Source organism: Trichoplusia ni, chromosome 21 (genome assembly GCF_003590095.1).
Source record: "Trichoplusia ni isolate ovarian cell line Hi5 chromosome 21, tn1, whole genome shotgun sequence".
In the NCBI taxonomy this organism is placed as follows: Eukaryota; Metazoa; Arthropoda; class Insecta; order Lepidoptera; family Noctuidae; genus Trichoplusia; species Trichoplusia ni.
In genome coordinates, this window is record NC_039498.1 from 4,181,446 (window position 1) to 4,197,238 (window position 15,793).

The following is a 15,793-nucleotide window of genomic DNA, read 5'->3' on the forward strand; positions in this document are numbered from 1 at the left end:
TAAATTTCACTATTTTTCGTCGAACTTCAGAATCAGAATCATTTAGTATTTATAACTATTAGTCCTTAGATCTTAGACTTTACTCTGGCAAATTCTAAAATCCTAATTCTTTATTATTTGTATGTGAGTATAAGCCCTTAACTTGCCTACCTACCCACCTATATCACTTTATTACTTATTCTATTTCCATGTTTCATACCAAGTTGTTTGTCCAGTTGATTATCGTTTCAGATCTCGAAGTTTTTTCCTTGAAAACTGAGACACTTACTACTAAATTATCGCACAGCTTTATTTGATAATCACTGACTTGGTTTGTAGAACTTAATTACACCCAAGCACCAATACCTCAAATAAGACATGGAATACATTCGCAAGAGCTGGTTTGAGGATTGAGGGGCTTGTGAATAAATAAATGACGATCATTATTATTTTATTAAGTTTATTATCTACTCCACTTAGATGGTTGAATAGAATTACATCAATTGACGACATTTATTATATACTATCTACCTACCTACGCTCAGAACTTAACTGAATATCCAAAATCTATGAACAAGCATATTATTCAATAATTTGAAACACGACCACCCCCCAAATATTGAAAGTAATTTTATATAGCAAATCATATTGCTTTTGCGAAACAAATATTAAGATCACTTGTATCGTTTATATCCTAGCGATGCACGATACAATGTAAAAAGTTGAAGCATTCAAAAATATCGTGAAAATAATAAGCTAACGTACATACATATATATCATAATCCCTGTAGATATTACAGTCGTTTTTGGGTGGTCGAGTAAAAATAGGTACGGTAGACTAGTCAAAACTTATCACCTAAGAATAAATACTTGTAAGGTCACATAGACCAAAACCCTAAGAGTTTTGACTCGTTTTTAAGAAGACTTACAGTCAAAAACCTACATAGAAGATGACAACGGTCATACAGATTGTCACATTTTTAATACATATTCAAAACTCAGTCTGATTTAATATCTAACTATAAAAAATAATTTATAAGCCTAATACAATATTTTTGTTTTTAAAACGTTTTAAGTCGTGTAGTTACTACAGTGTTATAATAGAATTTAGACGTATTACATCAATGCTAAGTGGCACACATTCTTTGGCACACGTTGTTCTTGATACAATTTTATTTTTATAGATGGAGACATTCAATGTTGACTACGACTGCGATAGTTGACAGATCGCAAAATACACAAAGAGATAGCCATCTGTGGAGTGTTGTGCTTAATGGCATATTCCCATAAAAGTCAACGTATACGGGACTACTGTCAGAGTCGCATGAAATCGTTTCACAACAATTTTATTGTTTAAATGCGTATAAAACTGTTTGTGCTCGCTTGTTACTGTAAGAAAAGAGTCAAAACTTACAAACCTACAATGAGATAATCCAAATTGGCCAGATATAGACATCTCAACATTATAGAAATAATTTTCTTACGAATACTAGGCCCGAAGCTCGATATAGTGGCTTGGGGTTACAATGACACATTGTCAGTTATCATGACTACCAACTACAAAGACGTTTAAAAAATATCGAGATGTGCTCCCCTATCGGGAGCCTACGTCGTACAGACGCTCACTACACAGGTATCTGTATCCTATCTAAAATAAGATCAATAAGACGTTATATTATGCACGGTTCAAACATAAAACCCTATGGAGAAGAACCGGCAAGAAACTCCATAGGTCCCCTAATCTTTGACAACTACTACATGAATACTTTAAGAAAAAACTATTGACGTTATTGTTAATATGAATATTACTACACACTCAGAGATTGAATTCAAAACTTGAAAAAGATTCGTAATATTATGATGTAATATGTGTTAAATACCGATATTCCAGTCAGTCAGAAGGAAGCCTTCGCAGTTTAGTCCCGCGCAGTCCACACGTGATGGTGACGACTGCCGCTCAAAGTCCTCAGGTACCATAATCATATCATACTTAGCTCGTACCGAGGTATCGGCCACTCCTGAAAAATGGAAGGAGATAGTAAATAATTCCTGTGTATTAAAAATTTTAGATTATTTCTCATAGCAATATAATGAGTTGCTTGGTATATAAGTCTAATAAATACCGGTTTACAGACGAGTGTAAAATGGCACGTTGTTGTTGTTGTTTTTCTTCTCAGCCTGAGTAGTGGATGTTGGCGACTGCGCTACATTTTCCAGGAACCAATGGGGCTCCTGGTTCTGGGTGTTTGAATAGAAGCCTCGTCGGCCCCTGAAAGAAAAATGCGTCTATGTATTAAAATATTAGATAGTGTATTGATGTAAGGAGAAATGATATGTCAAGCAATTCATCGGGTCATCTTATTAGTTACTAATTACTACGTACATTTTAAACTACAAATATTTCACGGAGTGAGAAACTATTGAATGTGATGTTAGCTAGGCTATAGACCTACTGCCACATCTTATAATGCACTATAAGGCGTAGAGCATATTGTTAATATTTAACTTCTACTAAATGTATTTAATAGGCAGATCTAGCTAGATAGCTGATTTCTAAAGTTGTCAAGATCTACTTAATATTATATTTTTTAAAGCGTGATTGTAAATGGACTGGATTGTTTGCATTTAAAACGTTATTTTATTTTTATCATTAGGTTTAGGTTTTGGTTATGTTTTGGCAATAAGGTATTTTTTTTTATTAAGATATCATAACAAAGTGATAATCTAAAGTTGTACCTGGATGAGCCCGGGTTGGAGCTGTTGTAGCGGGCGGCCTGGGAGCCGCCAGCGGCGCCGGCTCCGGGGCCATACCAGCAGTCCTTGGTGTCATGGCCAAAGCGGCGGCACACCGTGCAGCGGTTGAAGCGACACTCGGTTGTGTCGTGGCCAGTCTTCTTGCAATAAAAGCACGTCTTCCTAGACGTCTGCTGCCAAGTCAGTTTTTGGTCAGACTTCTCTTTATAGTTCTCAAAGGTCCACAGGTAGTTATTATATAAGTCATCTGGGGATTCGAAATCCAATGCCTCTGCATTCGTTTGCAACTCAACAGGCAAGCCGCGGATCACGCAAGAAAGTGCTGCCTTACCTTTTAAGGCGCATCTCTTTATAAGGAGCATTTTGTCATCGAAATACTTCGACATTTTTTCGCCGTCGTCCTTGTTCCTTGCTAACATTTCCTGCAATCGATCGACGTAATCATATGGTCGTAGAAACGCATCAATTAAACACTCTTTCCACTCGTCCCATGTTGTTGGCTCATGTTTGAGTTCGTCCAGCCATTCCCGGGCGGCGCCCCGTAAGCGAGCTTTCATAACGACAATGCGATCATCTTCGTCCCAAGAGTACACTTGGGCGATGCGGTCAATGGTGTTAAGCCATTTTTTTATTTTCATGTGTTTCTTATCTGGGTCAAACTTTATTATAATTTCCGCATCCATACTCGACACTTTTGATTTTTTCGTCACTTCCATGCCGAGATGCCCGGAAAATATTTTTTCACACGAATTGGAATTGTATTTGTTAATTGAAGCTTCGCTGGGCCCGTCTTTTTTTTTTCCCAATTCGTGACAATATAGCTTGAGCATTATCTTTCACTAGTGTTCAAAGCTGAAAATACGGAGATCGATAAGCAACAAGATGGCCCTGGATTGTAGGTAACAATATGGCGTATTTCCTTAATCTGACTACATTCTACAAAACCTCCAATGGATTGGTGGCCTCTAATCTACTGTATACTCGCTTTGATTTATTGTGGTTCTATATGGTAATTGATAGCACAAAAGTAAGGAATCAAAGTAACATACCTTATGTTCGAGCACACTGGAACTGCAATGCACTCTCACACTATCACTGTTAATGATATAAAATACCAAATTATAACTACAAGAGTTCAAAATCTATCATTACATAAGCATTTTAGCAAAACTAAAAATGATATGCGACGATTTAATATGGAGCGCAACGCGACTGCGACGAAGGAATATCGACAAGCGAGTTGCGGGTGGTCGGGGTGGCTTCGCTCTGCGCCCTATCGAACCATCCCGGGGTGACCAGTATAATACAGGTTCCTGCATTCAAGGGTAAAATATTTACCTCGGATATCATATATTAGTATGCAAAATATAAAAGCGAAAAATATTTTGTGGTTTCTACAATTTTAATTTTCGGATTAATCAAAACGATTGTACTCTGCTAACTCCGTGTAAACAAAGTTACGTGACTGCCATTTCAAGCTTGTCATTTTGATTTAATTTACGATCCTTCGGGCGCGTTTAGTGAGTAGTCAATTAAAAAGAAAAAAGTCGTTTTCCTTTTTAAATGTAGCTGGCATTCCGTGCAGTTTCTAATTCTGTCTGTATACGCTGGAGGAAGACTTAATTTGTTCCTATTGTTCAGTAAAGAGCAAATAAAATTTACCATTAAATGATAACTGGTTTAAAAAACCCCGAAAATTAACTTAACATAGAAAATAAATTTTAGGCTGATCTCAATTTAAGTGGTAAATGGGAAAACTAATCTGTTGTTTTGCAATAATTGTATTATATATTGGAGTAAGTTGTCTATTTACATATACAAACTGTATGTAAAATATCAAAGTGGGCTTATCAGAAATATATTTTACGGTCTGCTAACAAAAATCCGTGTCAAATTATTTTTTAGAGTTTTCGTGGTAACAATTTCGACTAACGTCTTTAGTAAGTAATACTAAAAACATACCTATACCGATGTGTATAGGATGACGAAAAAACTCTTTGAACTACAAATTACAACATCTGTTAGTTATTTAATTCAAACTTAATAGTTAAATTCTTAATTATGACCCATTTAAAAGCAAAAAGAAAATTAACGTTTATTAAAAAGGAACGTAATAACTCAGTTGTCAACTGTCAAGAATTAGAAAGAGATAGAAAGCTCTATCCTATCACATAATCTAAAACTTAAATTCAAGTGCAGATGTCGCCACTCAAGTGGAGATAGAGCCATCTATGAATACTTTATGGCGCTATGAAAAGCTCGGGGTAAAAGCTAGGGTAGAGATTGCAAAAGGACCAAGGGAAAAGGACAATGTGCTGAACTAATATGCCTCGTAGGGCACAGAGGGCGTCGTGTGTTCCAAAAAGCTTTATTTGAACTTCGAAACATACGAGGGGTGGTGTTTTATTCACAATGATGTAAGCTGTGATTTTAGATCGCGTAATGTTTTAAGAGGAACTTGTGAACAAGAATCATTGAACCAAATTAGAATGTGTTCGATTCTTAGCTGTTCGCCCACAGAAGTTCATGACTGGACGAACTTCGCGATTGCATGTGAACTGATTTAGTTTACAAGGGATAGAGATAGATTCCAACAGCGATAACACCCAGCTAGAAGCTGATCGTTCTTCATTTGAGTAGCACTCGAAAAGTTTTATACCCAGAAATAACTACACTGATATATTTTGTAGTATTACTGATTGTGTTAAGCGAATTAATTGCTGACACTTCCTCCAACACACAATAAATATAAAGATATCTCAATTATTAAATTCATTCAGCGGTTCAGGAGATATGATGTAACAAAGAATTTTACGGACGTACAAGATACTTTTCAAAAACATATCCAGTTGCAGTTGGATAAAAGTATTAAGTTCTTTTAACGCTTGTCTATCATTCCTATTTTTGATGACAGATACTTTGTTATCGAATCCTAATAATATTATAGACTAGAAAGTTGTGTGTATGGATGTTTGTTCCTCTTACGTTGTTCCTCATGCTAAAACCACTGAACGGACTGAGACGAAACTTGGTACACCGATAGTTTGTAACCAGGATAGTATCCCGATTTTATGCTTCCGTAGGATCATTTGTAGTGGACGTTAGTAAGGAAGAGTCTCATTGCTGGCCAATTAATTTTATGTCTTTCTATGTGAGGTGAGTTTCATTTTTTTTTACCCTCTATTTTATAACGTGCATCGCTATCGATATCATATAATGGATAATACTCAACACGTATTCGTGAATAAATCCATTTTATAGTAGTGTAGAGCCTATCATCTATTATTTTAAGAAACAGTAGGAATTTGATGAAGTTTTGTAAAGGGAAGCTGACTTTCCGAATCACTCGAATGCGAATTACTCACACCAAACGATATAAAAATATGTAAAAATATTTTTAACCTTTAATTTTATTTCTACCAATTGATTTTATAGGGGCAACCGCAAAGAAAAATCAAAGACAAATTCAACTGTCTAGCTATCACGATTTATGATATGACCTTGTTGCTAACAGACGGACAGACAGCGGAGGCTTGAAGTGTTTACGCCTTTTTATATATTGGAATGCTAAATTTATATAAACTGCTGTTCGTTATTCTCGCTAAAACCCGAAAACAGCTGAACCAGTTTGGCTTATTTTAATCTTGAAATATTTGTAGCAGTCTAGTTAAAGTATAAACGGTGAGAAAATGAGGAAAAACGATGATGTTTCTTAACGAGAAAACCGAAAAATTACCGCGAGATCGGGTACTGCGCGGGCAAAACCGCGGGAAACAACTAGTTTTCAGTAAAATAAGTCTTCTGACACTTTATACTCGTGTTCTAATTAATTAAAGGAAAAATAACAAAGACATTTCATTTGTTTTATTCATTTTCAAATACAATAACATCTATACAATGATATACTACGACTAAATGTTTTCATTATATTGACACATGCATTAAAACAAAAATATATTATATTAAAAGTCTCCGGAAAAAAAAAACAATTCAAACAATGTTATAAATAAAATAAATAATCTACTGACTGGAATCTCTTTGCAAATCACAATGTGAGTATGATCTATAAGGATAACTAAAATTACACTTAAATTATTAAAACTAAAGTTACAATGCTAGTTATGTTCTTTTAGAGACGATTTTTCAAACTTCAGATCACATCAGAGTAACTCTCTTTATTATAAACTGACATTTTTATTAGCTCTCAGTTCAAGGAAATGTCGTGATGTTATAAGGTATCTTGTTGTTGAGTCAAACAAAATCTGCATGACGTCATAGTGGGTCTCTTATTACGACATTCTTGAATAAAGGTGTTAGTGTCTGACGATTGAAAAATCGATCCTCTTTCGGACACTTAGTACGTGAATATCTAATCATTTTCTCACTCGGTAGGGCATCCCATGCTAGCAAGATTCAATTGCCGCATTCAATTACTTTCATCTCAAAGTTCTAAGTGCAAGGACCAATTTATTCAATGTGGTCTAGTGATTCAGTAAAATATGACCAGTCTTCATTTGTCACCAAAATTAAATTTGGGAAATTGCAAATGAATAAATAATAAAACTAGCATGAAAACCCCCAAATTTCAAATACAAACCGCAAACAGACAAACGGAATCAATCTTAAAGAAATAATTTATTTTTACTAAAAAAATACATGATGAAAGTTAAACATTTTTTTTTAATAATTTAAGACTAAACTAAGCCTAAAACTATTACGATTGCACTTGTTAAAATAATCTAATTTTAATATATACATCTATTATAATTCACAGTTGGAATTATTAGGTACAGTAAAGGTAACACTGGTAATTTATAAAAAAAGAATCTTACGCAAAAATACGGTAAAACAAATCCGCATAAAATTTAGACGAAACTTCATTAAAAATTGTACATTAATAAAATGTTATTATATCAATAAACACTGCGTAATAAAAATAAACATGTATTATTTTATGAATAATCAAATGAATAAAAAATACTGAATCGTTTTATAGTAAACAATTCATTTTCACGGTTTAGATAAATAAGCTATTTAAAAATAGAATTACAAAATATTGCCTTTTAATACTGATTAGTATGTTATTATGTACAAGAAGTGTGACGTACTGTAGTAAATTAAATCGTTGCGGCCTGCCTTATACCGAATGACCGATGTTCACACAATGGCACAAAATTTTTGAGCTTAATTTTATTCAAAACGAGCTTTTGTGTTTTTAAAATTTTTTTTTCTAGGATTTATCGAAATGTTGGCTTATATATAAGGTTTATTTTACATGTTATTAATACTGAGTATATTATCACCAATCGTTAGCTATACGTGGCGAACGTGCTTAATTTTTTTTTTTTGAGTAGCGAATACTTTTCCGAGCTAATTTTGCAATAACTTAGTTTTATATTAATAATATAGAATTGCTGTTAGTTCATTTCTGATTTTATATTGTTTTCCCATAAATGATCTAGACGTTCTCATTTTTTCCCCATTTCAGAATATTTTCAAGTTCTTGTAATTTTGAAAGAAATACTCTTTAAGTAACTTTTTTAACGACATTCTCACTCAACCCTGTTGTTGCCAATTTGAAATATTAATAGGCATTTTTAACTGAATAAGAAAACATTGTCTGATGTTTTGTTTTTATAAACTGTTATTGCAAAAAACTGGTCAGTTAATAAGCGAGAAGTATTCGTTATTTTCACAATAGTTTTCGTACGACTAATAAAATTTTTATTAATTCGTTATCCTAAATAAATAATTCTACTTAATTTTAATGAGTATCTATTATTTACATCATTTTTGATAAAAGACTAGTGTTGCGGTCCACCTGACTCTTGTCATGAAACAAATGTATTCATCTAACTTATCTATAAAACTAATCAAAAAGGTCGTAACTTAATTTATATAGGAATGCTTTACGTTAGTATGAAATGTCTGACATCAATATTAAAAAAAAACTTTGACGTCGAATGTTGAAAAAAGACAATCGATTAAAATTTTTAATATGGAATAAATAATAATAATATCAATCGCGGTTTTAGTTGATGACTGGTCATGCGTAGTGCGGGTACGAGCCGAGGTGTGACGTCACGTGCGGTGGGGCCATGGAGTGCGGGGAGTAGAGATTACTTCCGCCGCCGCCCCAGTTACCCCATGACGCCGACGGGAAAATCGACGCTGAAACAAAACATTTTCTTACCTCAAGTTACCCGTGTGTTGAAATACGCAACAGCGTTTCAGTATTTGTAAAAAAAAAAGTATTGATATTTGTAGAAATTAATGACTGTAAATATACTAAACGCTTTTGAGTAATTCATGTTTGATGACGCAATATAGCAGAAATATTAATTATTGATACACATTTAGTTAATAAAGTAAAGAAGAAAAAATTGTTATTTTTTAATAGCAAAAACAGCCTATTTTTTGGGATTTTTTAAATTAATACTATCCATAAAACACCAAAAAGTTGTAATATTATTTGACGTTGTTGCTACATAATATTAACAAGAACAAAACCATTTTCTTTTTTATTTAAATGATTTGACTTCGAACATTTTACAGAAATTTAAATCCAGAATCAATTCAAACTTAAAAAAGGAACTCAAATACATCACACCGTTAGATCTAAATAGCTATGTTCCATTAAGTCAAGTGTGCTCGGTCCGTGGCAGTGACAACCCGTTTCGAGCGGCGTGCAAATATTTGTGCACGCAAGTGTACCGAGGCATTAGCAGAGAAATGCAGATTACCAGCCAGTGTACACTGTCGTGCACATGTTAAAGGGTGTGACATTATATTCACGCGTAAGGAAGTTTTTCGACCCTGGTATTTCCTGGATCGGGACAAGCAGGTAATTTTGTAGAAATATAATATTTGTTTTTTGTAATACATATTTCATTTTGGAGTAGACAAAATGCAACTTGCAAATATTTTGAATCTCATTTAAAATAGGTCTTAATTACAACTTTGAAACGTGATCGTCAGTAAATCATATCATTTCAAGTGCTCTATATCGAAATAGAAATGAGACATAATATAATAAAAAAGACTTCTCTAATAACAACACACATTTTCAAATTATCTTTCGCTGGAGCGCTTAGCGTTTAAGTAGTTCTTACCTGTAGATGTTGGCATGGCCGCGTGAGGGGCCATGAAAGACGAGAGCTTTGCCGAGTGGTGGTAAGAGCTCATGAACAGATCGCTCTGGTACTTATACGCTGGATCGCTCGCCGCCGGCTGCGTGGCCGCAGCCAAGCCTTGGAAATCGAATTTGTACGCGTATCTCTTGCCGTGAACCTTTGTCATTATGTTTTTGTCGTAGTAATATCTGTGTAAACCGAAAAGCATTTATATAATAAGTAAATTCAACATTTATAACAAAGAAATGACAATCGCGTGTTTGTTTTGGTTATAAAAATCGCAGAGCTACAAAATCGCACAAGAGGAAAAGGGTACCCGTAGTCGCAATTGCTCGCTGTTTCTCGGTGTTGTTACCTCAAAGCACGGCTGAGCTTGTCGTAGTTCATGTTTGGCTTGGACTTGCGCTCGCCCCAGCGGCGCGCCACCTCGTCAGGGTCGGTCAGCTTGAACTCCCCGTTAGTGCCCTCCCAGGTGATGCAGCCGGCGTTGCTTGAGTCACTCAGCAGCTCCAACAGAAACTGCCACAGCTGGATCTGTCCTGAACCTGTAAGTTTGTTGGTGAAGTGAAAGATTAGGATTTTACAAAAAGAAAATTTCAACCCTGGAAAACGTAGCATAAACCTTTGTTGGGACTATGTGAAAGAGTGTTATCCTGTTAGAATAGAATTAATAATTTTAAAGTAGTTCTATCGTAATCTTAAAGTGATGTTTAGATCGAAGACTGAGTCAAACTATCAAAAGTTCCATTTTGAAACCTAATTCACAAGAGGTCGGCAAACTGATCGATGTTAAAAAGCAAGTACAATGAAATCGGCGCGTTGCACACTGGTGGATAGTTGAGGCTAATGGGCAGGGTGGGACGGGATATTGGGCGGTGTACACCGGCGCACGACCGACAGTGCGCTCGTGTGGAACCGGCCTTGTACGATCAGAAATGTTTTAGATACGGTTATTTTGGTAGAAAGGTTCAGGGTGACCTCGTTTACCTATTGGGCTGCGTAAGTGTAAATCTATTTGAATGTCTTATAGAAGACATAGATGAACGAAACCATAATTGTGAATTCCACCCAAAATTCTGAATAATTGAAAATTACTTTTTTTCAGAAAAGGAAATAAAATTTACTTGAAATGTGTTTGGGTGGACGACTTGTAAAAAATATGATGCTGTTGCAAAATATGAATATGTTTTTTGTCATAATTTGTTTAATATTCATATCTATAATTTTATATTCATATTTTTTGTTAAACTAGTTTAAAAAAATATATTATGCATTCCGTGTAATAAAAAAATGTGGTAGTGATTTTTTTTCAAAAAGCTGGGGTTCTTCTGTCTACGCTTTTAATACAGCTCATAAATAATAAAACTAAATGGTAAATGTTCCGTAGCTTTCCACAAATTTAATGTTAATATAATGTGTGAAATCATTTAAAAATTTAAGTTAAAAAGGGAAACAGATCAATGTTGACACCAAAGAAACTTACATAAATTAAAAAGAAACCAATAACTATATCATAAAAAAAACACTAAATGAATATCTCTCCGATCTTCCGCATTATTTACGTTACATCCAAATATTTTCCCATTCCCAACGCCCATTTGTTCTGCCGACCGTACGTAAGGGTGGGTGCACACGAGCGTGCCTTCACGTGATTTATACGATCGGGTCTTACGTCACAACGTTTGTAGCGGCGCATCTCGCGTCACTTGATCCATTGTTGGCTGTATGGCTCATCGATTTTATGACTCGCAATTAATGTGCTGATCGGCAAAATATTGTGCTCCCAGCCTTAGAATGAATGTGGGAAACTAGTTAACATTAGTGAATCAGTTTTACTTGTCACATTGGGCAGAAAGCGTATTGCTACTTTTCAAAATCATAGAATTATACTTGAAAATTATTAAAAAAAAGGAAAAGAAATATATCACCTGGAATTCGAAACTCTACTTTTTGTAGAAATTTTACTTCAAGTTTATTTTTGCATTTTGGAGCTTGGCCCATTTTTTTATAATTTAGTTCAATTATTTCAATATATTTTTCCCCTACCGTGAGCTGAATTGGCATATACATGAAAATAACAGAGGTCCAAAAATTGTATCAGCAGTACTTAGTTTTTCTTCTTACCAACTAATCCCTATTGATTCCTGTCCGAAATATTAAAACAAAGAAAATACCCCAAAAAAAAAACGCCAAAGACGTTAAAAAAAACAGATAGTGAATCAGACAATCTGAGCGAACAGGGTAGCATGCGTGCACAGGTAAGGCGCGGCCATAATTACGACTGTTACAAGTCAGGGCTGCCACGTGCCGCTAATTGTTTCTCGTCCGGCGGCGCGTGCGCTGCCAAAAGATTTATTGATGGTGAATTATATGCTTTGATTTTAAGGTGCGACGCATCGATCCGTGTCAGTTTTATTTGCAGTTCATGTTTTGTTGTTTATTTTAATAAATGGGTAAAATTGTTGTCGTTTTGGGAGTCAAGCTTTATTAGGTGACTTTTGGGCTTTCGTATTTTTTTTTTCTAATTTAAAGATAAATTAATGGCTGCCAATATCTTACTGCTGAGAAAATACCCCTTTTTATATGGATATATGATATTTTTATAGTATAATAAATAATGATACAATGTGGTCAGAATTTTATATAAATTTCTGTAAGTTATGGTTAAGGGTAGTCTCAAAATCTATCTACTATTATTATTAACACCAATACATTACGTCATAATGTAAAACATATTCATGAGAAAGTTTTACCCTTACCCCGGACAATTTAACTCTCATTAACATTGATAAGTAACAGTATAAAGTTACCCTACACAAATAAATTCCCTTCGATATCGCCATAATAACGTACGATTTACATAAATCTAAGTGTTGCCGTACCGTGGCAGGCAGACAGTTAACTTTTCGCCTTTTCGAGGGTTGATCAGATTAACTTTTAGTGACGTGGCGTGGAGAAGCTAATTTTTATGTCAAGTACCTACATGCAATCAGAGGCTATTAGAGCTTATAGGTTTATAACTATTTTTTATGGATCTTACAAGATCCTTTGGCAAAAATCGGTGGGTTTGTGTCTAATTAGAATCATCATCATTCCAGTCTATGTAATTGATTTTAAATTACATTTTTTTTCATTGTATGTACAACTGTACTATGAAGTGTCTCTATTATAAACCGTCTCTTTCCTAGCGGCGAAAATATATAAATTTATGACTACACCAAGGTCCTTTTAAGGTAAAACTTTTTTGCATTCAAATATAGCATATTGCCATTAAAGCTAACGTACAACTAAATAGCAAAAACATCTAGAAATGTACTCATTGACGTTTTTGAATGAAATTCCAAACGAGAACTAACAAACGTTCTCAAGCTTCGTCTTTAAGGGCAACAAAACGTCGCACGAGTCACTGAAACACGCCAACGACGTGTAGTTCGTGACCGCGTCACGTTTCTGACGCTATCACACAATCGCGTGTGACATTCACAGCTAAGAATTGTATTGACACGACTCCGGTGGGCTTGCACTTACATACTGTGAACTATGGTGTTTTGTGTAATACTCTAATAAATCAATGGTTAATTCAGGACGATGCAGTTGTTTGTTTTTGGGGCTAAAAGTGATTGAAAATATTTCTTGCCTTTATATCCAACCAATGACAGTTTTCTGTGAGGTTTGACGAAGTATCTCGACTAACAAATATTTCTCTTGAAAATTGTACTTTAAGAGTGCAATATATTATTTATTAGGTACCTATTATTACAAAGCTTATTTTAAGTATGCAATTTAGTTTTTGTTGTCTACATACGTACCTGCAGTTTACCAGGCTATACCGCGGTGATAACACAGTTCTGTTAATACCCATTTGACCCTAACGTGTTCAGGGGTTTGTTATCGAGATCTCGCGTGATTTCCTTGCGAGATTCGGTCACCCCATTTTCTCATAGGTCGGTCGCCCCCGTCAACTTTCACCTCTGGGAGCCAATGTTAATTTTTGTATTACGGTACTAAATTACTTATTAGTATTGAGTGACAACCCTGTTTTTTTTCGATCGGTTACTAGTAGTACAATTCATTGTACTTTATTAGTTATAATATTAATAACATTGTTTTTTCCTGTTTCAAAATTAGTTATATTTTACTTACTTTAATTTTTTGTCTTTTAAAAGTCAAAAAGTAAAAAAATGCAGTTACCTGAGTTCGCTAGCCGACTGCTTGTAGGTCCAAACATTTGATATGGATCTGAAACAATTTTAAAAGTAAAATTAAATAAATAATCACTAAAAACGTATTTCACTAAGTAAATAATTTCTTACAATGCTGCCAGGGCCTCTGCTCCACTTTATGGAAAAATGATAAATGACATTAGAAAAGGCCAAATCTTTATTTTGTATTAAATTTATCGAGTTGCTTATGTTCTATCAAATAAGTTCTAAATGAGTCCTATCTAGAAGGCAGTCAACTTTCTTTATCCTAATTGTTATGAATGAAAAAAACGCTATCCTCCAAATATTTAGGTTTTCAAATTTTGGTATACAATTTTGTTATCTTTCTATCAAAAAACTCAGTTTCAATTATAAACGCTACTTGAATCCAATGTTAAATAGAATAAAAAGATTGCAAAATTAATTGTACGCCTGACAAAAATCATTCATTTAAATAATGTTAGTTTGTATAAAAATATACACTTTGGATTTTGTTAATTTTTTTTAGTACTAAATCAAATATAAACCTTGATAACACATTGACTTATCAGAGGAAGGCACACTTGAATACTTATATTTTTTTTGTAGCAAACCAATCAATCGACTTGTGTAGGTGTCAAATTTTAGACTTATATGTTGCGCTGCAGCGTTGGTTTTTTTTTCTCAGAGACAAAAACAATTGTTCCTCAAAATAATTCCAATAGTCATTATATCACCCGTTTGTTTTCTAAAAACTGTAAAACCCAAATCTACGACGAAATAATACTATACACAGACCAACAACATGATATCGGATATCTACAATCAGTGATCTAACACGTCAAGAAACTTAACAGCAAATCAGTGCCGCGATTGTCGCAATCGCGCTTCGCAGTACATCACTTAGCATCGTAAAAGATAACCGTTGCCATGACGACGGAACCGCCAACAATGCCGACCGAAAAAACCCAGATATATTGCATAGATTGCATTACAAATAGGCATAATGAGCCGGGTGTGCAACTATCTCAATTTGCATAGATAGTCGCCGTCGGCTAGTCGACGACTGTGTGTCGGCTGCCTAACACGCTTTGAATAATTCCTGATACACAGTCCGTTAGCGTTTTAAATATACTTTCGGTACACCTCCGAATGTAATATTCGAATGTGCCATAAGATTTTTAAGGGTAGAGAAATAACAGCTCAGACACTAAAAATAAGACGATAATTATAATAAACCCACATTAGTGTTACCCGCACGTACCCTACTCCCTTATATCGACCATAAAAAATCGCCCTCATAATTTTACATACGAACGTCAGCTATGCAAATTATAGTAATAATTCCAGTGGCACATTCAAATTGAAACAATAGCGCCCCCTAACGACAGTTCTCGCCTTTTGTTAATGCTATAATGAAGTGGCAATTGTAATGACACTCAAGCTGGACGCACTATAAAGCACGCTGAACGTATCGAAACACCCTTCGTACTATTTCAAACGCAATCGTATAGGATTGCTTTGGTTTGCAGTTGAAGATGCTTATAATAGCTGTTGAAATATTGATTGTTCTTACTAAAATATAACTGTAAGAAAATCTTTCTATATTGTTGAGATCCTTAACTAGCACCCGTTATCCGCATGGGGTAATGCCGCGGGTTAAATATATTTCAATCAAAATAAGTCGTAATTGTGATAAGGTCAAATTTAATTTCAAAATTGCCCTAAACTTGAGCGATGGTTTTC

At 34.6% G+C, this 15,793-nt stretch overlaps 2 protein-coding genes across 6 annotated transcripts in view; both read right to left on the bottom strand.

The window, feature by feature from the left end:
- Positions 1-307: 307 nt before the first annotated feature.
- LOC113504142 lies at positions 308-4,114 on the bottom strand. The gene is made up of 4 exons (XM_026886304.1): positions 3,783-4,114; positions 2,716-3,585; positions 2,103-2,248; positions 308-1,997 (listed from the first exon to the last, which is right to left on the bottom strand). Exons 2-3 carry the CDS (start codon positions 3,561-3,563, stop codon positions 2,107-2,109), a joined length of 990 nt encoding a protein of 329 aa, XP_026742105.1. The 5' UTR covers positions 3,564-3,585; positions 3,783-4,114; the 3' UTR covers positions 308-1,997; positions 2,103-2,106.
- A 4,587-nt stretch (positions 4,115-8,701) lies between these two features.
- LOC113504140 (DNA-binding protein D-ETS-3) overlaps positions 8,702-15,793 on the bottom strand; it is a 64,294-nt gene continuing 57,202 nt past the window's right edge. For 3 of the 5 annotated variants that reach the window (XM_026886300.1, XM_026886298.1, XM_026886302.1), the window contains 4 exons: positions 14,058-14,105; positions 10,222-10,411; positions 9,846-10,054; positions 8,702-8,904 (listed from right to left, as the gene is read on the bottom strand). In XM_026886300.1, coding sequence (XP_026742101.1) covers positions 8,780-8,904; positions 9,846-10,054; positions 10,222-10,411; positions 14,058-14,105 — 572 coding nt within the window. In that variant the 3' untranslated portion in view covers positions 8,702-8,779. The remainder of the gene's footprint in view (positions 8,905-9,845; positions 10,055-10,221; positions 10,412-14,057; positions 14,106-15,793) is intronic. The other 2 variants (XM_026886299.1, XM_026886301.1) reach the window with 2 other exon arrangements.

Bases quoted from the DNA above. Each gene is read 5' to 3' on its own strand.
- LOC113504142 (XM_026886304.1), bottom strand. From the start codon at position 3,563: ATGCTCAAGCTATATTGTCACGAATTGGGAAAAAAAAAAGACGGGCCC. The intron at 2,249-2,715 runs GTACAACTTTAG...TTTTTCTTTCAG, and splicing joins TCCAACCCGGGCTCATCCAG to GGGCCGACGAGGCTTCTATT.